Below are 25269 nucleotides of genomic sequence, written 5' to 3'. Positions count from 1 at the left end.
AAATTTAACGTTGTTGTAACTTGTTAATCTGTCTAACATCGTCAATAGTCCTACCGGAAAACATGCGCATGTGCAACTGTGTTGTTTTAGGTGGGCTCTAAACTATTCAGATTGTATAGGCTACGTTCTGAGATCGACCAGAACATCTAGACAAATATTTTTGTTGCACACTTCCCCCTCCCCTCTTAGTGTTTAGTTTTTAGATATGTCTATTGCGAGATTATGAAGCCGGGCATACGCCATACACTGTACTATGAGTGAAATTGTGCCAGGACAGCGGCTTACTCTTTCTTATATCGAATTCAGTTCCATCTGCCATGGGTTCCTTTGTGTGCAAGTCACTGTGTGCACAGGACCTTGGTTTTGTTTCGTCCCATCTGAAAGATTATACGTTGTTCCTTGCGCCACTGGCATTGGCAAGCTGGGACCACACCGGAATATCCTATAAAAAGTCTCAGTGGTTTTATCCGCATGCGTGAGTTGAGCGTTTATTCACTCTTTCGTTGACTTTGCATGATCTTTGTGAGTAGGTCAACTATACAGAGTTGCAGACCGTGCACAGTGTGGCGGACCCTGGTGGACGGCTTTAGGTAACTGCGCGACCAAATAATAATCGATTTATTCTGTTATTTTTCTGTTCCTTTGAAATGTGCAAATTCTGAAGTTTTACTGGTTTGTAAAGATGTCGCGGACGGAGTTATATGTTATAATTGGGTCCTGATATGCGCCAAGAATAGATTAGACTAGCAGGATACCCGGCTTCGGAAGTGGTAGACTAACGCCACCTGGCCTATGTTACTCCCCGGTCCGAGCTACCCCTATACCCCAAATTTCAGACTCGGGGCAGACCTTGTAGCCGCCAACCCCGAACAGACAGACAAACAGACAGACAAACGACAGTAACAAATATTAGTATAGATGAGGCTTCAGCTAGACTGGCTCTGCATCACGCCATTCTATACGCCAACGAAGCCAGTCAACCAAAAGGACAGATTTTGAGCGAACCTCGGGTGGGTTTTCAACTGTTACGGGATCTCGTGCCTATTTGTTATGTGCCTCCTTGTTAGTTTTTTTTTCTTCTTCCAGGCTAGTACTAGTGGTTATGGTAAACGGACCTTGGAGGACCAGGAAGAGCATGTCGAGCCCAAGAGGAGGTGTGATGAGGTGGAAAAGTCGCAAGCTAAGAGTATCGATAAGGGTAAAGTAAGTTTCTTAGCCACCCAAAATGATCCCTTTGAATCTTTAATTCTACTGACCCGTGATGAGCTCGTAAGTCTTGTGAGATATTACGGACATAAAGATCCTCCCCACCCTCTTAGTGTTTAGTTTTTAGATATGTCGTCTATGACGGGTATACGTCATACACTGTACTATGAGTGAAATTGTGCCCGGACAGCGGCTTACTCTTTCTTATATCGAATTCAATTCCAACTGCCATGGGTTCCTTTGTGTGCACAGGATCTTGGGGTTTTTTTTCGTCCCATCTGAAAGATAATACGTTGTTCTTTGCACCACAGGTCAGTGATGCAGGACGGAGAGCCTAACAAGGACAGCTGTCTAGTCGTTCGGATGGGACGAAAAACCGAGGTCCCGTGTACATATTGGCGTGCACATAAAATATCCCTTGGCAGTTGGAATTCGATATAAGAGTAGGGCCGTAGCGCCACTGCCCGGACAAAATTCCCCCCATAGCACACTGTATGGTGTATGCCCGTCTTCATTAGCCCAGGTTAGGAGCAGAACAGTAGGACGTTTAACCCCATTTCATTTCATTTCATTTCATTTCTAGGTCAACACCATAGAGGTATATATTGACTAGAGTGTATTGTGGTCACGTGATCCCCATTGGCGTAACGTTAACGCCGTGGGCCGTCACTGGAGACCGGCCGCCATGTTTCAACCGGGAAAGAATGACAGAAGTCTAAAATGGCTGCCAACCTCCATAGGATCACGTGACCACTATTGTCAACACCGGGATTGAACACGTGACCCCCAAGTTAATGAGCCAACGTCTTACTCAATGATCCACCGTGGACCCTCTACTGCTAGAACATGGCTAGATAATCATACTTAATCCTACAATAAGTCAGTAATAGAATTGGAAAATCCAGAATTCAATCATCTATTTTGCCATTGTAACCAAATTTTAGCCAATGAAATAGCCTTTACCATCCCCGACCTAACCACCACCATTCGCCTTATGTGTTTGAAAATGGACTGAAAGGTTTGGTATGTCGAGTTTGAAAATCGTTCGAGTTTGTAAATAAACCGGGAGGGTTGGTATGTCGGGTTTGTAAATAAACTGAGAAGGGAAAATGGTACAGAAACTCTAGAGAAACTGGTTTCTATTGGCAGAGAAGGATTCGAAAAATGAACAGCATTTTGTGTATCATCTTTTGAAAATAAAGATCTCTTGGTAAAATGAGGTTAACAAATGTTCATATTCTGTTTGTAGGTTTGCCTATTGTCCTGCCAGATAATCAAAAATAAAATAGTCCATGGATTTTAATATTGTTTTATTTCTTTTATACAGGTATTCAATGATCCTATTCACGGCCATATTGAAATTCATCCCCTTTGTATAAAAATTATTGATACACCAGAATTTCAACGTCTACGTTATTTAAAACAACTAGGTGCTTGTTATTATGTCTTCCCTGGTGCATCACATAATAGATTTGAACATTCCATAGGGTATGTTAGAATATATATATTTCCTATAGACTATTAATTGAATGATGTACAAAAAATGAAATGAAGACGGGTATATGTCGTGCATTGTGCTATGAGTGAAACTTTGAATGTCTACATTAGCCCTATCGGCACAGAAAAGTAGGACGTTAAATCCCAATTTGATTCATTGATTTCTTTCATTTTTCCATTTCCAGAGAGAGAGAGAAAGGGGGTTTAACGTCCACTTGACACAAACTAGGTCATTTCGGTACTAACATATGGTTTAATTTTATTTCGATAATTCGCTTGCGCGTAGGGGTTTTAACGGTGGGAGGAAACCGGAGGATCCGGAGAAAACCCACGAGGTTGGACAGGCGACCCTAATCCTTGTCACGTACAATCGGGGATTCGAAACCACCCTATTTGACTCAGAGAGAGAGAGAAATGGGGTTTAACGTTCACTCGACACAAACTATGTCATTTCGGGACTAACATATGGTTTAATTTTATTTCGATGATTCGGGGTTTTAACGGTGGGAGGAAACCGGAGGATCCGGAGAAAACCCACGAGGTTGGACAGGCGACCCTAATCCTTGTCACGTACAATCGGGGATTCGAAACCACACTATTTGACTCAGAGAGAGAGAGAGAGAGAAATGGGTTTAACGTTCACTCGACACAAACTAGGTCATTTCGGGACTAACATATGGTTTGATTTTATTTCGATAATTCGCTTGCGCGTAAGGGTTTTAGCAGTGGGGAGAAACCGGAGGTTCCGGAGAAAACCCACGAGGTTGGACAGACGACCCTAATCCTTGTCACGTACAACCGGGGATTCCAAACCACCCTATTTGACTCAGAGCGAGAGAGAGAAATGGGGTTTAACGTTCACTCGACACAAACTATGTCATTTCGGGACTAACATATGGTTTAATTTTATTTCGAAACCACGCCAGTTGACTCAATGATAGGCCTTATAATACAGCACGCACGTCCTAACCATTCGACCATCCAACCCCCCTATTTGACTCAATGACAGGCCTTATGATACAGCGCGCACGTGCTAACCATTCGGCAACCACTACCAGCCCCCCATTTTCACTTGAGAATAGCTGGGTTTGAATCTGTGCGATATTACTGTAGGCACACAATAAACATAAAATAACTTCATCAGATACGCTGATATCCGACTTTGACGCAAATTTATGTTAAAATTTATACAATTTCTCCCTAGATTAATTTTAAAGAAATTTTCAATATATTCATTTTTCATTATTTATTTATGAAGTAAATATATTATAGCAAGATTGGCTAACTCTGTATCAAAATCATAAACAATACATCTTGAAGCAATAATGTTGTCAGATACAGCTATAGTGTGTATATAATGTAATAATTTTGTCAGATACAGCTATAGCTCCGGTGTAATAACGAGCTCTTTATTTTAGTGTTTGTCATCTTGCTGGTGAGATGGTCTCACGACTTCAAGAACAACAACCAGAGCTTGATATAACTCATGTTGAGGTATTATGTCTGAAAATAGCTGGTCTGTGTCATGATCTGGGTAAGATTTTACATATGTTAGTCTAGAAATAACCTTGTTGGGTTGAGTGATGTATAGTGACTTATCAAACTTCCCACTTTAAAATGCTATTGCATTTCTAATGATTTTAAATTTATCCTGATATTACATGTATACATGTCTTTGTAGTTTAGGAGGGACCTATGGAAGATTAGTTTTTTTTTTGCAAACTAAATACGTTGCCTCATTAAATAAAGTTTTTATTATTATTATTATTATTATCTAATGTTGGGTTAAGTGATGTATATTTAATGTTGGGTTTTTGTTTTCAGGTCATGGTCCATTCTCACATGTATTCGACGGCAAATTTATACCGTTAGTTGTTTCAGAATCTAAATGGAAAGTGAGTAATCTTCTTTAAACACCTCCAGCTATATCTTGTATACCATAGCAACAATTGATGTTTACATACTTCCAGACTATATCCCCCATCGCAACTATCGATGTTTACATACCTCCAGAATTTATCCCCAATAGCAACTATTGATGTTTAAACACCTCCAGACTATATCTCCCTTAGCAACTATAGATGTTTACATACCTCCAGACTATATCTCCCATCGCAACCATTGGTGTTTACATACCTCCAGACTTTATCTCCCATAGCAACTACTGATGTTTACATCATCTCCCATAGCAACTACTGATGTTTAAATACCCCAGATTTTATCTCCCATAACGAATATTGGTATTTTATTGTGGCTATTACCCGTATCAACCTTCATTATTAGTTGTTGATAATGAGATAATATATAACCTCATATAATCACATGCTTTGATAATTACAAGGACAAGGTAAGTAGGGGCTGATACTAGGCCGATTATTGTTATAGTTTGTGTGGATGTGTAAGTCAGATAGCAACCTATTTCCACGGTTTCTAAACTTAAATATATGAAAATTAAGGCCTTCCAGAAAAGCACACAATTATATTTTATTTTTTTATACGCCCACATTGTTATGTAGAAGTACATTGTCGTTGCTCCTGTCCATCCGTTCACATTTTGTTTGTGGGCACTCAGTAGGTCACAATTTTTATGCAATTTATAGGGTTATACGCCAAAGACCCAGGTTCTTTTCAATATTGGCATGTATGGGACCATAAAATCGCCATCTTAGCTTGTTTTCTGTCCATACTGTACCTCAGTTGGCTGTTAGTAGCTGATAGTGTGATGCACTTGGACAGGGTATGTTGTATGCTTAATCTTTCTGGAACACCTGGAACCTGCCACTAGCCATTCTGTGTCAAATCAAGTATTAATGTTTGTATATTTTCCCCCTATATAGCATGAAGAGGCATCAATTCTAATTCAATCAAGTATTTATGTTTGTATATATTTATTCCTCTATATAGCACGAAAAGGCGTCGATTCAAATGTTTGACCATTTGATAGAAAAAAACAATCTGAGGAAAGATTTTCTAGATTATAATTTGACGTCTAAGGAGAGAGAATTTATTAAAGATCTAATTAATGGACCATCGGATGACAAAGATAAAGGTTCAGATAAAGTAAGTTTATTATAATAACATTGTATTAAAAGGTTTAGATAAAGTAAGTTTATTATTATAACATTGTATTAAATGGTTCAGATAAAGTTAGTTTATTATTATAACATTGTATTAAAAGGTTCAGATAAAGAAAGTTTATTATTATAACATTGTATTAAAAGGTTTAGAATATCGGTAGTTATTGGTATTTGACTATTCAATTAATTAAAGATCGTTAAGAGGCATTTAGGAAAAATGACGCGTTTTTGGTGCATTTTTAAATTACAAAAAAACTATAAATCATTCAAGTCAATATAATTATTTGTTTTGTTTGGTGGGGGTGGGCTTATTAGTTGATTTCATTTAATTAAAGTAAGTAAATATTTTATAGAAGACAAATAGATTAATTTCTAGTCGTTAATTCCAGTCACCAAGTTACGTCGTAACTGGTTGTGAACAGTTTGAACGACATTTAGTAATTGAATACACATCAGTCCATGTGAAAGCAGTTACTGTTTGAGATACAATAATTGTTTTTATACGTCCGCATTGAAATGTTGACCGTTCGGAAGACTTAGCTGCAGTTATTTCTTAGAATATTGAGATGTTATAATCAACATATTATACAATGCATATTTTTTTTAACATTGATCATTGTCCCCAATTTGAGATAGTTCCCTAAAACTATGCAATAGCCTTGACCCAATTGGATGTGAAGCATAGGGACAGTGAGAGTATAAGCCCCATTGATTTTCCCCATTCTCTGTCTATCTCTTGCAAAAATGTGGGCGTATCGTGCATGGGAACCGCTTGTTAATAAATGTTTTTATTTATTCCAGAAGAAATATCTGTATGAAGTAAGTTTATAAAAATATAAAAATAACTGTTTATAAAATGTCTGAAATAAGTTTATAAAATATATGTATGGGGTAATTTAAGTATATAAAATATCTGTATGAAGTAAGTTTATAACATATGAAGTAATTTAAATTTATAAAATATCTGTATGAAATAAGCTATAAAATCACTGATATGGGGGAAACCACACTGGAAACTCCCGAGAAACTTTCGCAGCCAACAAAGGGATTAAACTCCCTATCTGAAAACCATTGTGAACTGCTCGGTCAGTTTTGCTGCCATGGGCAGTATGGACAGAAAACAAGCTAAGATGGCGATTTTATGGTCCCATACATGCCAATATTGAAAAGAACCTGGGTCTTTGGCATATAACCCTATAAATTGCATAAAAATAGCCTGGCAACCTATTTTGATTTTATGTTTTAGATTGTGGCTAATAAAAGAAATTCAGTGGACGTAGATAAATTTGATTACTTTGCTCGTGATTCGTACATGCTGGGGATCAAAAACAATTTTGATCATAATCGTTTCATGCGATTTTGTCGTGTCATCGAAGATGAATATGGTGAAAAGCGGATCTGCATCCGTGATAAAGTAAGTTTATAATGTAGGGGTATATTATCATGTCCGACTTCCAGTCACAGTCTCCTGTGAATGCTGTACATACAGGGTATAGTTATCACCCCATTTGCGTTTGCGAACACGAAAGAGAAATGAATTGGGGTGTAATGTACTACTGTTCTGCTCCTATACTGGGCTAATGAAGACGGGCATACACCATACAGTGTGCTATGAAGGAAATTTTGCCCGGGCAGCGGCACTATCGCCTACTCTTATATCGAATTCCAACTGCCAAGCTACCTTTTACGTGCATTCCAGTGTGTACACGGGACCTCGGTTTTTCGTCTCATCCGAAGGACTAGACAGCTGTCCTTGTCAGGCCCTCCGTTCTGCACCACTGACAAGGGGAGACCACGTCGGAAAATCCCGATGAAATTTCTCGGCAAATGCAGGGATCGAACAGCCGACCTCCAGGCTAGCGAGCAAGCGTCTTAACCAACTAGCCACCGTGGCTCCCAAAAAAACCACGAAAGAGACGAAAAATAAAAACTTGGTCTTATTGTTCATTAATGGGGGGTTGGATGGCTGAATGGTTAGCGTGTTAATATAAAGAATGAAGGGGGGCTAAATTTACCTAATGTCAAATTAAAATGTCAAGCTTTATGTTTAAAATGGTTAAAAATATTCTGTGATTCCAACTTCAAGTATATCTGGAAAGATATATTGAATTATTACATATGTAAATATACCGGGTTAACCACTCCTACAGATATATTAAAACTAGATTTAGATAGTAAGCTTTTATCAAATTTACCTGTAATTTACCAATATTTGTTCACTGCCTGGGATGATTTAGATTGTAAAGTTAGACCTGATCCTCTAACTATTGAAGATATATCTATACAGCCAATTTTTAATAATAAATATATCAAGGATAATAATAAAACTTTAGATTTTAAACTGTTTAAAACAGTAGGAATTAAGTGTATTTATGATATTATATATTTTGTACAACCTGGGTTTCTACCCAATCATTCTATAATTGACTATATGGATAATATGGATGTAGATTATGACCGAGATAAGATTATTAATTTGTATGATATTGTAAAATCATCAATTCCTGAAAGATGGAAATCTATTATTGAAACTCAGACTTCTGATCTGAAAAATAAAGATGTTATCACTTTAAATATTAATAATGTGAACATTAATTCAAGTGAACTTACATCCAAATTATGTGATAGTATTTTATTAAAGAATTATGTAAATGAACCTACTTCCTATGAATATTGGGTGAAAAACAATTTTACACTTAATACTAATGTAATATGGAAAAATGTATTTAAGAATTACAAGAATCCTAGAAGTATAGATCTAGACTATAAAATATTACACAACATTATCTGGACAATGGAAAAATTATGTAAAGTTAAGATAAGAGACTCAGATATATGCCCAGTTTGTAAATTAGACATAGAAAACATTATTCATATGTTTGTAGATTGTGATAAACTTGTTAACCTAAAATCACTACTAAGGGAGATAATTCATGATATTTTGAAATTTAGTATTGATGACTGTACTTTTAGATCCTTCTTATTGTTTGGTACTTATCATAACACAATTAAACATTTATTAAACCCTCACTTCTATTTATTTATGAAACAGATGGATCTATAACCTTGGATTTTTGATACCCCCGGGTCTCGAAACACTTTATCGAGACAACCCCTCCAGGGTTATAGTTATTTTCGGGCATATTTATGTTGCCCGGATGGTCTCGAAAACTTTCACCCTTTTAAAACCTTACAACTGTTTGGTTTTAAATTTTCGCTAATCTCTTCGAGACTTTAATGTATAAGCTAACATGTATAAGTCTAGTTTTGTTTCTTTGTTACAACACCATAATCCTTTAAATTAAACCGTAATCTTATATATAGTTCGATATATGGGGATTTTAAACCTAAGTATAATTTTTTAAAAAAAAATAATGTATCAAAGTAATAATGTGAAGAGAAAATTTTATATAATGGATAGAGATAATTAATATTTTTGATGATAACATAAATTATTGACGGTTTCCCCTTGACAGTGGCGCGGGACATGCCTAGTCATTCGGATGGAAAGAGCGGCTGGGGTCCTGTGTGCACCTTGGCATACACGTTTAAAGATTCCTTTGCAGTTGAAACGCATTATAAGAGTAGGCCGACCAGTTCGGAACAGAACAATAGGACGTTAAAGCATATTTCATTTCATTTCCTTTTCCTGAGCTAGTGGGAACAGATCATTGAGAGGTTAAAACCCATTACACTTCTTCCAAATATTAATATAAGAACCTTACTGTTTTACATTTTAAAAAAAAAATCCTAATCATACAAATTTGGTGACTTTAAACTTAAATTGCAAAAGTGTGAGAAAAATAATAATTTACACGAATGATCGTTAATGATCGTTAATAAGATTACGACAGAAGTGTAATTCTAGATTATTAATTGGGAAAGCAAAAAATCCTTTAAAACATATACAGAAATAACAATGGTTGGAAATAATTAATATTTAATATCAAAACATAAATTATCCGGTAGAAAAAAATGAAATATATTATATTATGACAGTATGACCAGTCAGTGTCAACGAGAATATGTGCTTCAAACTTTAATAAAAATCTTAAACATATACTGCATTTTTTGATGACTTTAAGCTAAAATATAATAGTGCCAAAATAGAACTATATTAAGGTAATAATGTGCAGAGAAAATGTTATATACATGTTAAGAATCAAACATTATCAATTCATAATCTCCTTGGAGTGACAATTGTTGAACATTGTTCACATGAAAATAGGCTTCAAACTTAAATGACAAACCTCTATGTCCCAAAATTTACTATATTTAGTGACTAACAAACAAAACAATAAAGATGTAGGTAAGATAGTTGTGTTAAATTATTTATCTTCAGAGAATTCTGCCTTAACAGGTTTACAATAGCCCTTTTCAGTGTTAAATTGTAAGAGCACTGGAAGAACAAGACTTCTATGATGTATAGTGTTAAAATAGAACTGGAAGGTAAAGGCTTGCATACCTGGCACAGTCTACTGGGACACAGCGTCGCGCAGACGGCAGAAATCTAGTCTGCTACTTATTGTGTAAAATCTTATCAGCACGTAAAATAAAAGTGAATCCACTTTTAAATATAAATGATTAGAAAACGATAAAGTAACTAATTTTTGATTTTTAACTATGAATTGTAGTATTCGTATCGACTTAGATTACCCTTACTGAATATCAGATTAGCAACAATAGCTTTAACATCATATGTACATACTATGTAAATTTGTGTAATTATATCTTGATTGAATTTTCAAATTGAATAGCACAACCTTTTAATACATATTTTAATTAACCTAATATAAATATATTTATGAATTAATATATTGATCCATTGAATTATTGATTTATTATTTCATCAATGTGTTAATGTGTCAATGGTTCTGTATTTTGATTCAGAAATTTATTTCTTGTCTTTTCCTTTTTCTTGTTTTTAAAAATAAATAAATAAAATCAAATAAACAAAAATAATGCTTTTAATTAACTAAGAATGTTTTGTGCTGTTCCATGATTAAAATGTATGTACAGTGTATTATGATTATATATTTATTGAATAAACATATTTACAAGAAAAAAAAAAGCGTGCGCGCGCTGTATCACAAAGTCTGTCATTGAGTCGACTGGCGTGGTTTCGAATCCCCGGCTGTACGTGGCAAGAAGTAGGGTCGCCTGTCCAAACTCGTGGGTTTTCTCCGGGTCCTCCGGTTTCCTCCCACTGCTAAAGACCCCTACGCTCAAGCGAATTATGTAAATAAAATTAAACCATATGTTAGTCCCGAAATGACCTAGTTTGTGTCGAGTGGACGTTAAACCCCATTTCTCTCTCGCTCTCTCTTATATAATGCATCTTTAAGTAAATATTTTCATCTGAGCATATAATAGAACGCCTGTTAAATCTGAAAATTTAAGTTATTACCACGTTTTATTTACTTTATGACTTCTCAAATATTTCTCTTGTGAACGCGTTTTTATCCTATTTTTATAAAACTAAAAACATATGTTTATATCCCAATGATCCGTGCATATTGGACCGTATCTTTATTGATTATGGCCCCTGATTATACGAAAATCACTTGCAAAATAGGGCGTATCTTGCATGACAACCGCTTGTTTAAATGGTTTTAAGATCTGTAGTTTACTGGGAAAATGATTAATTATTATGTACAAATTGTAACACGGATTGAAGTATCTTTAAAATGGTTTTAAAATTTGGATTATATCCCGAATTTATTTTTTTTTATTTTATGACAGGAGGCAGAGAATTTATATGAAATGTTTCATACACGTAAAACTCTACACAGTCGAGCTTATCAGCATGTTGTTACACAGGCTGTAGAAAGTATGTAAGTACAATTTTTACAAATAGATCAATTTTACTTAAGCTTGATACCAGTATTGCAAAATGTGAATTAATATAGGGTTCCCTAAAGGTTACCTGAAGAACTCCAGCAAATTCGAAAAAAAGATTTTGTTGAGGGAGGTAGCATTATTTTGGATTTTGGTAAGTTTACTCTGTTTATGACGACATCAAATGTTGGTGTATAAAGTCCTTAACAATGTAATCGCAGTAAAATGGTTGTATGTTTTGTTTTTGTCGACCATGTGATAAAAAACCCCACTCACCATCGTTCTTCAAACAAGCTGCGGTGGAAGCAAATTTACAGATCAACCTACAGTTAACCCTATTTCATTTCATTTCATTTCTATGGTGACAACAGTCTGTGTTTTTCTATTTAAACTGTTGTTATGGTGATAATAATCTGTTGTTATGGTGATAATGATCTGTTGTTATGGCGATAATAATCTGTTGTTATGGTGATAATGATCTGTTGTTATGGTGATAATGATCTGTTGTTATGGTGATAATGATCTGTTGTTTTGGTGATAATAATCTGTTGTTATGGTAATAATAATTTGTTGGGTTTTTTTCTATTTCAACTAGGATTGTAGATGCATTGATAATAGCTGATAAATGTAAAACCTTTACATTTCTCGATACAAATGAGTAAGTATATTTATATTTCTGTAAAGATAAATTGTATAAATTTGTCGGTGAAAATAAGTAAGTATATGCATTATGTAAGATTTAAATAGTTTATACTTGCTATGATAGTTTACAATTAGATAATGGTAAATGAATATATTGAAAATTTCATTCAAATTACTTCATTATGAACAAAGTTATGAGTATTGATAGGAATAGCGTAGTCGTGGTTGTCATTGCTACGATAATAAACGAAGTCTCGATTAATGCGTTAACTGATTAAATGGTGTATGTGTTCTAATTCAATTAATATTACAGTCATCCAATGAACTAGAGAGTTATTCGAAGACCTAGTTGATGATGGGCTTGTCATTTAAATGGGGGGGGGGGGGGTATCTAGTGACAAGGAGTAGATCGCCTGTTCAACCTCGCGGGATTTCCCCGCGTCCTCCGCTAGGCACAAACGGATCATTGAAATAAAATTGAACCATATGTAAGTCCTGAAATGGCATAGGTTTTGTCGAGTGGACGTTCAATCAGGGGCCATAATCCAACACGTTACAGTCCGATACACGCGAATATTGACAGGAACCGAGATCTTTGGATTGGTTTAAAACAGTATTTATTTCGAGAAAAATATACAATATAAAAGCATAAAGAATGGGATACAGAAACAAGCCAAGTAGGCTTATATTAATTTGCTTCCACAAGTTAAAAATGTGATTTTCCGTACAATCAGTTGCCATAATCCAGGAAGTCAAGTTTTGATACATGCCAAAATCTCTCTCTCTCTATCTCTCTCTTTCGCTCTCTCTCTCTCTCCATTCTATTAAAATTATTCATTAAAAGAAGGATGCACATTCTTCATGGTCTAAAATTTTTTTCAGTCCACCACGACAATTGCATGAATGTATAGATGAAGACGCTATCGTGGCGTATAAGAAACTGGATGATACAATCTTTCAGCGAATAATGTGGTCGACAGAACCAGAGTTACAAGGTGCCAGAGATCTGATTGATAGAATCCAGAAACGTCAGTTATACAAATGTGTTGGCGCGGCGCAGCGTCCCGAACATCTAGATAAGGTGAAACGTTTAAAAGAACTGTTGTATCAGATTACTAGAGGCTACACATCATTCAAATCAATATTATAATGTTTTGTTTACTTTTGTAGATTTCTCCTTGATTTAATAATAGTAAACAACCACAAAACAACAACAATCAAGTTCTGTTATGCCATACAAAAATGGATATGACTTCTCATAAACACCACGTTTTAATGCACTACATTTATCTTATTATATTTAATGTGGACGTATATTGTCCGGCCGTTAACATTTTATTTGTGGACAGACTACAGGCCATTTTGATGAAACTTTTCTTCGATATTAGAATGTATAGGACTGGAACGTCATGAAATATGTCCACCGATTCTACGACAAATCACGTTTTTAACTTGAGGTCCGTCTAGAGGTCAGAATTTTTGATGAAACTTGAAACTATAGGTTTATATTTCAAAAACATGGTTCCTTTCGATTTTGCCATGATGGATTATGGCCCATGGTTGTACGAAAAATCATGCCTTAAGGTCAGGGAGATTAGATAAAGAGCTGGCAGTTCTCTTTATAATAGTTAAAAAACAGATAATTTGCTGAAAATTTCAGTCAAATTTATCCACTCGGAACCAAGATTTTAGCGATTGAATATTGGAGCTAGCCTCGGTCATCATTACTGAAGTCTGTCAGATAAAAAACATAGTCTCGATTATCCATTTTTTATTTAATTATGAATGGAAGTCGAACAGCAAATCGGAACCTAATCCAATAAACATCACAGGCTAGCGATGCCATCGAGAGCTGATTATGGTGTAGATAAGTTAATTAATGTCTAATTAATAATTTAGATAACATTTCACGCCTAAAAAAAGATCTGCAATAGACAGATTTAGCTCTTGCATAATGTATGTTTAAAGGAGCTAAGTCGCTAATATTTGGGACCTAGATATTAACACAAATGGGTCACAACGCATATAATAATGTAATATGAATGTATATAAACTAATTTACATTCAATCGTTACCGTTTTTACTCTAATTTCAAATCAGTTATATGCGGCGAAATACACCAGAAGTCTCAACCGAACGGCAGTCTCTAGCGTCTAGTTATTGCAGTCTACACCGATAATATTTATTGGGCATGCTCTCCAGATAAGAATATGACGTCATCGTTTGACATGACTTGTGGAATATCTCTAGTCTCGTTCTTCGAGCCCCTTGTTACAAATGGCACCGAAACGCATTATGGTACACGATTCGCGTACCAATGCTAAACTGTTTATTTTGTCTTAAATATTGGATATCAGAAGCCCATCATTTCCCGGTAAGATCAAAACACCAATGTTGATTTAAATTGACAAAAAAATCGTCTTTTCAGTGTCGAAGATTTTGGATGATATTGAGTTAGATACTTTTAGTGGGGCAAGACTGAGAAACAGAAAATTGGTTTATTTGGCCTTAGTTTTAATTCACATCGAATAATAATCTCTACAAAATCAGTTTAAATAACCTTGATAAACAAAACTATTCTAATATTTGTTTGATCATTACAACTAACAATTTTATTTGACAGGAAAAGGAGAAGGAAGTGCCAAAAGAAATCGCTAAATTCGCTAAATTAGAACCTGAATGTCTCAAATTGTCGGTTAGTTTATTTATAGTTTTATCAATTTAATTATGTGTTGAAATATTTTTAAAAGTTATTCCTGAAGATGCTGTGCGTGCCCATATCACAGTACTAGCCATTTATCTTTATTTCAAATTAATAGCTTTGTAATAATGTCATTCGAATACTTACTGTCTGAACCGTGGTAAATTTGAAACGGATTTCTTCGATTGTGAACAAACTACTAAATAATTGTTATTAAAAACTTGCCTATGTGTTTGAAATCACCCCCGGTTGAATAACATCCAATGTACAATTCAATATCCCAACGGCAAAAGAAGTTCTCTCTTGAAAAGTGAATGTTTTTGCTTGTATTTTCGGCTGTGTTCATTACAACATTGTACATGTCACGTGATGAGCTAAGCATTCTTAATATGTTGAAGGGGGCAATGGTTGACAAATTTTGACAATCACGTGTGTTGCAATCACAACAACGCGCGACCTTTCCGATCGTTTGAGTTTGGGCAACAAAATAGCAACTGAAGACAATAACATTAATTTGGAAACAATTGATTGCCAGTGTACTAAATTTTATTCACAATGAATATGTCACCGATTACACGAATATTCGTAAATATAGTATTGCTTTTCACATCATCATCACTCTAGATTTGTAAATACCCTGTATATTATATATATTTTAATAATTTATATTAGGCCCTACACCCCTGTCAATTATAGTCAACTTTGTGGCTAACATTTACAGTTCGGGATGTCTAAACATCGTTTATCGTCTTTATTAAAATGTATTTAAAACATGAAATAACTCTTCAAAAGAGAAACACAATAACGGACTACGGGCGTGTTTATGTTTGTAAACGCTCAAACTCATTACTGGGTTCGAGAGAAATAGCTTATTCATAGTGTGTTCATAATCGAAGAAATCCGTTTAAAACTTACGACGGTTCAGAAAGTAAGTATTCATTTGAGGCGCTTTCCAAACATTCTGGCATGATGTGAAGTGACTTGCTGTTTTGAATCTCCCTCGAATGGGAGGGTGGATGGCCGAATGGTAAACACGTACGTGCTGTATCAAACGGCCTGTCATTGAGTCAACTGGCGGGGTTTCGAATCCCCGGTTGTACGTGACAATAAGTAGGGTCGCCTGTCCAACCTCGTGGGTTTTCTCCGGGTCCTCCCACTGCTAAAGACCCCTACGCGCAAGCGAATTATAGAAATAAAAAAAATTGAACTATGTGTAAGTCACGAAATGCTGATGGAATGCTGTAAGAATCTATAGAATACAGTCAGGGTGCATTTAGAATAAAATTCGAATGTCGTTCGATATTTTTATCCTTCGAATGCATCTCGAATATGGCGATCATGCGCAAAACAAGCAGTCAGAATATTTACAATACACTTCGAATATCAAGGAATATACAAAGACTTTTCATTCCGACGGCATTCCGCCTCTGGTGTACAAAGTTGATAATGAGTAAGAAATATTACATAAACCGTTATGATCAAAATGTGTGGCCGGTATGACCAAATTGTACAAAGAATAAGAATGTGACAACCTGTGTGACCTCTCTGACGACTTAGCTGTATTACCTGACAACCAATCATACTGATACAATTTAAATATATCGTTCATTATTTCAGCGTGTTCATTATGACTATGGTATGAAAAGTCAAGATCCAGTTAGCCATACCCGATTTTACTCGAAAGACAAACCTAATGTATGTTTAGAACTCTGCCCAGAACAGGTGGGATTTTACGATTGTTTACAATTTAATGTTGATTTATTTTCTGTGTATATATTATATAACTTTTGTATAAGGGGCTAAAATGTCATTTTGCATCAGGGGCGAGACGTGTCTACACCAGGGCTATAAGCAGGCCTGTAGCCAGGGGGATGGGGCAGTGGGGGGGGGGGGCAATGCAACCCTGAAAAAATGTTTTGCCCCCCCCCCCCCATCCCCCCGGAAAAAAAGTTGTCGACCATAGCTCTAAAATACCTACTGTAGACTGTGCCCCCCTAAAACCTTCACAATCTATGGAGTTGTATTCGGGTCCACGTTATGAATGAATGAATGAATGAATGAAATGTGTTTTTATGGCACGTCAGCTCCAATTCGGCTGTATTGCGCCAAACATATGGTGAATATTACGAGACAGGCTATATTATATCACAGAAAAACATTATATACATAAATAAAAACAATATCACAGTTAGTAAAATTAAAAATAAAATACAACTTTAATGCATATAAATATTTAATCCCAAAATGAAATGATATTTATATATACAATTTAAATTTATGATAAAATCCTGTCTCTTTTAAAAAGCCTAATACTTTACCATATAAACCCGGTTGGGCAAACATGTGATGTAATGACTGACAACGGTAAAAATTCGATCTAATATCCTTGAAATGCGTGCACTCAATCAAAATGTGCTTAACTGTCAAGGGAACATGAATCTGGTTGAGGTTCTCGATTTAAAATGAAAATATGAGTTAAAAAAGACCAATGCGAGAAAGTGCATTATGAAAATAAAAATTGCACCATATGTTAGTCCCAAAACGAACCGGTTTCTTTCGAGAGGACATTAAACCCCATTTCTTTCTCATCAAATTTGTCAAAGTGGATTCAATAGAAGTCACGATGACACACTAACCAGGAGGTCCCAGACTCGATCCTGGTGTTCACTGAAAACGTTTCTTGAGATTTTCAGTGTAGTTTCCCCTTGTTATTGGTGGCGGACAGGGGTGACTGGCAAGGACAGTGTCGAATTGCTTGGATGCAACGAACAACCGAGGTCCAGTCTAAACATTGGCGTGCACATAAAAGAACCCTGAAATTTGGCATTCGATAAAGAGTAATCGGAAACGCTTTCCCGTCAAAAGTCAAAACCTAGTAACTCACTTTAGGACCAAATTTGTAGTTACTAGGGTTACTAGATATTCCAATCTTTTGATTTTGTAAGCAGTTAAACCCATGACACAACCTAGCAACTTCCTTCATTTGCCTAGTATGCCACAGAAAAACTTAGTAACTCAATAGTCAAATCAATGGATAAGCTGGGGTTTAATATTCATTCATTACGTTTTCCTTTGTTTTCTCAAAATAAGAAAAATGTCAGTTACTAGGTGTTTCCTTTTGACGGGAGCGCTGCTGTCCAACAAATATTCACTTCCAGCACACCACATGCCGTATTTGGGTCTTCATTTGCCCACTTGGCGCAAACGAGTAGATCTTGAAACCCCATTTTATTTTTTATTTTTTTCATTTCTTTCCAGGGCCCCCAGATGCTTCCAAAGCATTTTCAAGTAGATATGATTCGTATCTTCTGCACGGATAGTAGACCAAAAATCATAGAGGCGGCCAAATCAGCTTTTGAACAATGGTGTGATGACAAAGGCGTGAAGCCTGAGGTAGTTGTTTATTGTATTGTATTGATGTTGCTATCTGGGCAAAATTCTCTGGATGGACGAATCATTAAATCAAATCTGCAAGATTCGGATAAACTCAGTTTCACAGAATTTACACGAAGAAAAACGATCCTTTATTCTGGAATTGTTTGTATGTGAGTAAACCGCGTTGGTCCAATGAGTAAGGCACAGACTCACTAAATAGAATGTTCCCGGGGTTCTATCCCGGTGTTAGGCAAGAAACTTTCTCCGGAAGGTGCGGCCTTGCTTTCAATTTGTTTGTGGTACAAGAAGATATAATCTGTATTTTGTGTAACAAATTAAAATTTACTTTATTTTTCAGGGTATCAGAGGGGGATTCAGATTCCAGGAAGTTACCCAAAAGGTATTCATAAAAATAAATTTTTCACATCTTATAAAAACAAAATGTTCACATAACAATTTGCACATTGTATAATAACAACTTTTACATTGTATAATAATTTTTACATTGTATAATAACAATTTTCACATTGTATAATAACAATGTTCACATTGTATAATACCAAAAAGGTATTATCATATCAATTTAAAATGTTTTACTTTATTTTATAATAACAAATTTTTCACATCTTATAAAAACAAAATGTTCACATAACAACATGTTCACATTGTATAGTAACAATGTTCACATTGTATAGTAACAATGTTCACATTGTATAAAAACAATGTTCACATTGTATGAAAACAATGTTCACATTGTATGAAAACAATGTTCACATGGTATGAAAACAATGTTCACATTGTATAATAATAATTTTCGCCTTGTATAATAACAAATTTACTTTTTAATATCAAATTTGATGATCATGTTAGAATAATAATTTTCTTCTTCATAGCAAATTTTTACAATTTTCCATAAAAACAATTTTTCGCATCATTTTGTAATAGCAAAAATTATTAGCTACTTGTGTGTGATCTACACAAGTTAATAAGAAGCGGAATCGGGTGTTCTGGAGAGGGTACAAGAACCAAGACTCCTGTATGTAAATTCACCTTAATGAAAAATGAAATCAGATTGAACTTCCTTTTCTGTGCCAATCGGTCTAAAGAAGACCCCTGTATATAAATGCTCCTAAATGAAAAGATAGTTTGCAGGCAGTGAAACATAGGCACACGACAGTCAAATCGTCCGCATGGTCGACACCGGTTGTCGCATATTTATTCTTGTGTAGGTAAGACAATTTCGTACAGATCACTTTGGGCGTTCACAATGTCTGCAACCCGAAAGAAGGGCCTCATCTCTGGAAATAATTTACAGAAATTATTGAAATTCAACAGATCACATGATAACCCTTGTCATTAGTGACACACGGGCCATAACTCTAGAACAAATTAACTGATATTGCTGAAATTGAATTGATGCATATAAATTTCATTCAGATTGGTTAAAAAAAACTTTTGTCGTTAGAGCGTTTACAAGGTGCAACACAGTGAAACAAGAGCGATAACTCAAGAAGAAATTAACGGAAATTATTGAAATTAAATAAGCTTCTTCATCTCACTTGTGTAAACAACATATATAACAATATTCAAAACAATCAGATGATAAATGTAGAATGTTCACAAGGAATTGTGGACAACGGACGTACTTACGTACGTGCAGACGGACGGGGCCACGACAATAAAATGGGGCTTAACGTTCTACCTTTCTGTGCCAGTCGGTCTAATGAAGACAGACATTTGCCTAGTTCCTTTAGGAACTGTCCCTGAGCGGACGATGTCCACTGACAGTTCCTATCGAGCCTTATATACATAGGCGTACGAGCTGGGGGGCTGGGGGGGGGGCGGCCGCCCCCCCCCCCCCATTTTGGGCACCAAATGCTGGGAAAATTTGGGCACACAATTGTACTTTGTAAAAGTTGTATAAAAAAAGATATTGTGTTCTTGAATGTGTCCAATTTAATAGCGAATTTATTATTATTATGTAACATACTAAGAACCTAACTACATTTTTTGGGCACCAACTACCACCGCCCCCAGTCAAAAATTTCCCCGTACGCCTATGCTTATATAGCTGCAATATGAAAATACCGCTCTTCCCTTCCTCTGTTCTAAGGCTATTTTGGAATCCTTACCTACTATTTTTCACCTTTATTCTAATTTATTCGCCAAAGGAATCATTTCTTGCCACAGCCGACACACATTTATAATGATTCAACACTATTTTCAAGTAGAATTCTGCGATTAAAAACATACACAAAATACGTTTGATCTGACGGCCGATCTGACGGCCATTACGAGACCCGGACATGCGCAAACCGCATGTTTATTTCATCGCTAAATTTTACTTGAAAATTGTGTTGAATAATTAAAAATTTGTGTCAAATATATTGATAAATGATTCCTTTTGGTGGAAAATAAAGAATCACGGTGAAAAATAGAAGGTTAGTGTTCTAAAACAGCCTGAGAACACAGGTGGGGAAAAGCGGTATTTTACCGTATTTTTATATTGCAGCTATATAAGGCTCGACAGGAACTGTCAGTGGACATCGTCCGCTCAGAGACAGTTCCTAAAGGAACTAGCATTTGCCATGCAGTGTGCTATGAGGGTAATTGTGCCTTGGCAGTGGAGTTTTCGCCTACTCCTCATCACATTTCAACACTTCATTGAATGTCAACTGTCCGGGGTTCTTTTATATGCTCGTCAATTATCCCTAAATGACTAGACATTGCTCCATGTTAGACCCTGTGTCCTGTACCTCTAGCAAAGGAAACCTAACAAGGATCCATAATATATCATATATCAATTTATTTTACAATAATAGATGAACATTTTCTTGTTTTTGGTTTAGACCCTCACAGAGAGATCCAGCACAGAATAAAGATGACAGATTTAAAGAAAAAGATGATATGGACTTGAGACATTTTTGTGTGTGTGTTTTTTTAATTTATTTCTTTTAAATTATTTGCTTGAGAATTTAAAATCTATTTATTGTTTTACAGTTTTAGTATATATTTTGTGTGTGTGTGGTTTTTTTTAATCATATCTTGTATTTTTTAATTTATTTCTTTTAAGTTATTTGCTTGAGATTTTACAATCTATTTATTGTTTTACAGTTTTAGTATATATTTAGTTTTAGTATATATTTATTATATTACAGTTTAATAAGTAAGTTTACCCTCAAAGTTCATTGCTAAAATCTCGGTTCAGAGTAGATCAATTTGACTAAAATTTTCAGCAAATTGCCTTTACATTATCTAGTTTTTAACTATTATAATGTGAACTGCCAGCGCTTCCATAATGTATACTTTAATGGCAAGGAACACATTAAGGGGGCACATCTGTGGACAATTTACAACTGTACAAGACTGCACGGTACACAATTATCAAGAATGAATGATCTATAGTGTCAGTAGTGTGGACAATTCATTTGCTCATGATAGTTGAGAATATGAAATGAAATGGGGTTTAACGTCCTAGTGTTTTGCTCCGACTGGGCTAATGAAGACGGTGTGATAGTTAATAACAGGGATGCTATTTCAAAATTTTGCACGTCGGACATTTTTGGTTGGAGTTAACCGAGCCCAGAATTACATCACCAGAATTCGTCGTCCGCTTCAGGAAATAAGATCAATAGGCTCCCATTCACTTTAGTGGAATTCAAATAGACATAATCATTTATTATGTTGTGTAGCAATTAGGGTTCTGAATAATGTTGATGAATAGTTCACAATATTATGTGGTTCTCTCTATTTTTCATATTTAATTACCGTGCCGGCTTCAGTACCTGCCTTCGTTTGTACAATAGAAAACGAAATCGAAATGTTCGTGATAAGAATAGTTCATGATATCTAAACATATTTTTTTTATTTATAAAATGGTATTTATAAATTAATTACCCATATAAAGGCATAGCCCACTTCCGATTATTATGTAAATTGTTGGCCTACGTCACCATTTACACATATTTTCTTAGTAAGCAATACCTTATATGGTAAGCGATGATTTCTGTGCGACACATTTATGGCAAGGTTTGGCGGAATTTGTCTCGAATTATTCACCATAAGAGTTCCACATGATATTGAACTTATAAAAATAAATGCATTCGACACGATTTTCGACTTAGAATAATTTTGATAGAGTGTTTTGGTCTGTGGTTCCTATTTATTTAAAAAGTTTCTTCTCAGACCCCCTATATGCCTGTGTGGTATCACATTACACAAGATTTTCTCAGAATGTTTTAGGTACGTGGTGTTTTTACCGAAAATAAGTTAAAGGTGTTTATTAATAGCTATTAAAATACAGATGTGACGTCATCCTTTGATGTTAGCGTATCATTATTTCAAATAATGGTACGGCAATGTGCCAAGCGTACATTCTTTAAACTAGGTAAAATTTTTGACCCGTGTGACGTATTTCAGTGCAAAGTCCATGCGAGTGTCTGTATTTTAAGTCGTTTAATGGTCTCGAGCTTAAGACATTGCGTAATATATTGAAACAACAACTCGTGACTACGTCACTCGCGTTGTTTCGAACGGAATATTTTGACAATAAGACAGAAATAGTATGTTTCTCATCAAGGTTTTAAGAACGTCGGCATTTATCCATCAAATTGTACTGTTCGGATCGGTGATGTGCTTGGTACTCCATTTAACTGTCGGGAACCACTGTGTAATGATGGATTCCACTCGAACAATGGGCACCCATATCACCAGCTTATGTAAGGCAACGTCGCACAAGCCTGATATTTCTCAGATGACAGAAATATTAGTTGCTTGTTGAAGTTTGATTGTATAATCTTTTAATAATAATTGTCAATAAATCTATTAATAATAGGGGGATTGCATGGCTGAATGGTTAGCATGTGCGCGTTGTATCATAAAGTCTGTCATTGAGTCAACTGGCGTGGTTTTGAATCCACGGTTGTACGTGACAAGGAGTATGATCGCCTGTCCAATCTCGTGGGTTTTCTCCGGGTCCTCCGGTTTCCTCCCACTGCTAAAAACCCCTGCGCGCAAGCGAATTATTGAAATAAAATTGAACCATATGTTAGTCCCGAAATGACCTTGTTTGTGTCGAGTGGACGTTAAACCCCCCTCTCTCTCTCTTTCTCTCTCTCTTCTCTCTCTCTCTCTCTCTTTTGATAATATTGTCTCTAAATCTTTTAATATTCTGTATCCTGGAATTCACGTTTTCTTGAATGTTTTATAAATTTGTGTTTGTTCTATTTCATGATAAATAAAATAGCCTTCTCATGCTTTAATTGTATTTGTTTTCTTTCGTTAAGACCAGCATGGAAAGAAAATTGGTTCAGCGTCGGTCAAGACATTGCAGATCTGTGTCAAATCTGGACATAAGCGTCCCAAACTTGGTAAGACACAAATTGTCACACAACATATATATTCTAATATAACCGTTGTGCGATAATTTTTGTCCGGCAAAGTCTGTGACAGTTGCTTAATGGTAATTACCAGACCTGTATATATACGTTGTGTGATCATTTGTACCGGGCAAAGTCTGTGACCGGTGCCTAATGGCCAAGTTTGTTCTGGGAGGAATACACCGGGTATATCCGTTTAGGGTTTTCTTGTACATTGATTAGGCAAATGTCAGCCATCTTGGATTTTACCAGATTTTAACACTTTAAGGGACCAGTTATCAACACAGAATATATCTTCAAATGAAAGAATGACCCAAGAAAAATTAAATTACATATTACACTTAACGGATCTTTAAAGATATATTATGGGAGATTTTAATAGAGAGTTGGCCGTTCTTGCTATAACTGTTCAACTCTCTCTTCACCGTCTCCGACAATGGCCAATCGTTTGATTGACAGGCGCACTCGGCAAACCTCGGCAGATTCCGGTATCCTACATCTAGCCGCGGCTGTGTGACAGTAAGTGATTTGTACCTACGCCTATACATTTGCGATGCGGCACCGGTTTACTTATAAGCGAAACTTGCCCGCGTTTAGAAAGAAGTTCTCAAAATTGCGTCGTTCGAAGAGTGTGTAGAATTTTCAGTGCAAATTGGTCGTTATGGACAACGCCATTGTAATCCGGGAACTTGAAAGTAGTTCTAATGGCGGACTGTCTTATACAGCCGAGATTAGATGTAGGGTACTGGAATCTGTTGAGGTTTGCCGAGTGTGACAGGCGTTAACTCCACCTACATAATCTCGATTATCAAGTAACGTTTCCAATGGCTGTGGTACCGTTAGCCCAGCCGGTTTGAGACGGGGTTGCAATTCTTTATTTTTACTACGACTTTTAATATATAGATAAGAAGTGAAAGTTTGAAAGGAATGGACCAAATCAATGAGGCATAATTATAGCCGACTTCTTGTTAGCCTGCGTGTACTCTTGTATTGTAACTGGTGGTAGGCCTACGTAACTCCCGAAGCAGACAAATAGGAAAAAGTGATCCAATGGGGCTGCAATTCAACTGGGGTGATGTTAGCTGCGATGTTTATCAATTTCCATAATTCTTCTGTAAACGCAAGCGACAAAAGGGCGTAGGCTATAATACCGACATCCAAACTCTCATTTTAACCACAACTAAACATAAAATCAAATTGACTGACATGCGGCCTCGCCCAATGGCGGCCTCGCTTCGTACACTCTTATCATTTAGCTTCGACCAAAAGTTTCTGGGAGTATGGCGTCAACGTAACGGTTAATCACCGCTTACGACGCCATTTAAAAATTTAATCAATCAATGAAATCCTGTTTAAATCCAAGCCGAATCTAAGCCATCCGTGGGTCTACAGAGTTGATTTTGTGCTTGTTGTGTAAATAAAGATCTAATTTATAATTTCTATGACATCTGAAGCCTAAATAAAGATTTGCAATAGTCAGATTTAGCTCTTGCATAATGTATGTTTAAATAAAACATTTAAGATTTTCTTGTACTATTTAAGCCCGTGAGTTAAG

At 35.8% G+C, this 25269-nt stretch overlaps 1 protein-coding gene across 1 annotated transcript in view; it reads left to right on the top strand.

Annotated features, from left to right (window-relative positions):
* Positions 1-23597, top strand: part of LOC130012172 (deoxynucleoside triphosphate triphosphohydrolase SAMHD1-like) — a 38336-nt gene extending 14739 nt beyond the window's left edge. The window contains exons 3-17 of the mRNA XM_056099563.1: positions 1087-1203; positions 2534-2694; positions 4122-4237; positions 4528-4598; positions 5608-5763; positions 6582-6599; positions 7027-7194; positions 11523-11614; positions 12214-12276; positions 13143-13341; positions 14884-14955; positions 16579-16683; positions 18220-18354; positions 18695-18736; positions 21186-23597. Coding sequence (XP_055955538.1) covers positions 1087-1203; positions 2534-2694; positions 4122-4237; positions 4528-4598; positions 5608-5763; positions 6582-6599; positions 7027-7194; positions 11523-11614; positions 12214-12276; positions 13143-13341; positions 14884-14955; positions 16579-16683; positions 18220-18354; positions 18695-18736; positions 21186-21215 — 1545 coding nt within the window. The 3' untranslated portion in view covers positions 21216-23597. The remainder of the gene's footprint in view (positions 1-1086; positions 1204-2533; positions 2695-4121; positions 4238-4527; positions 4599-5607; positions 5764-6581; positions 6600-7026; positions 7195-11522; positions 11615-12213; positions 12277-13142; positions 13342-14883; positions 14956-16578; positions 16684-18219; positions 18355-18694; positions 18737-21185) is intronic.
* The last annotated feature ends 1672 nt before the right edge of the window (positions 23598-25269 follow it).

This window comes from Patella vulgata, chromosome 3, assembly GCF_932274485.2.
Source record: "Patella vulgata chromosome 3, xgPatVulg1.2, whole genome shotgun sequence".
NCBI classification, from domain to species: Eukaryota; Metazoa; Mollusca; class Gastropoda; family Patellidae; genus Patella; species Patella vulgata.
This window is presented reverse-complemented; position numbering and strand designations above follow the sequence as displayed.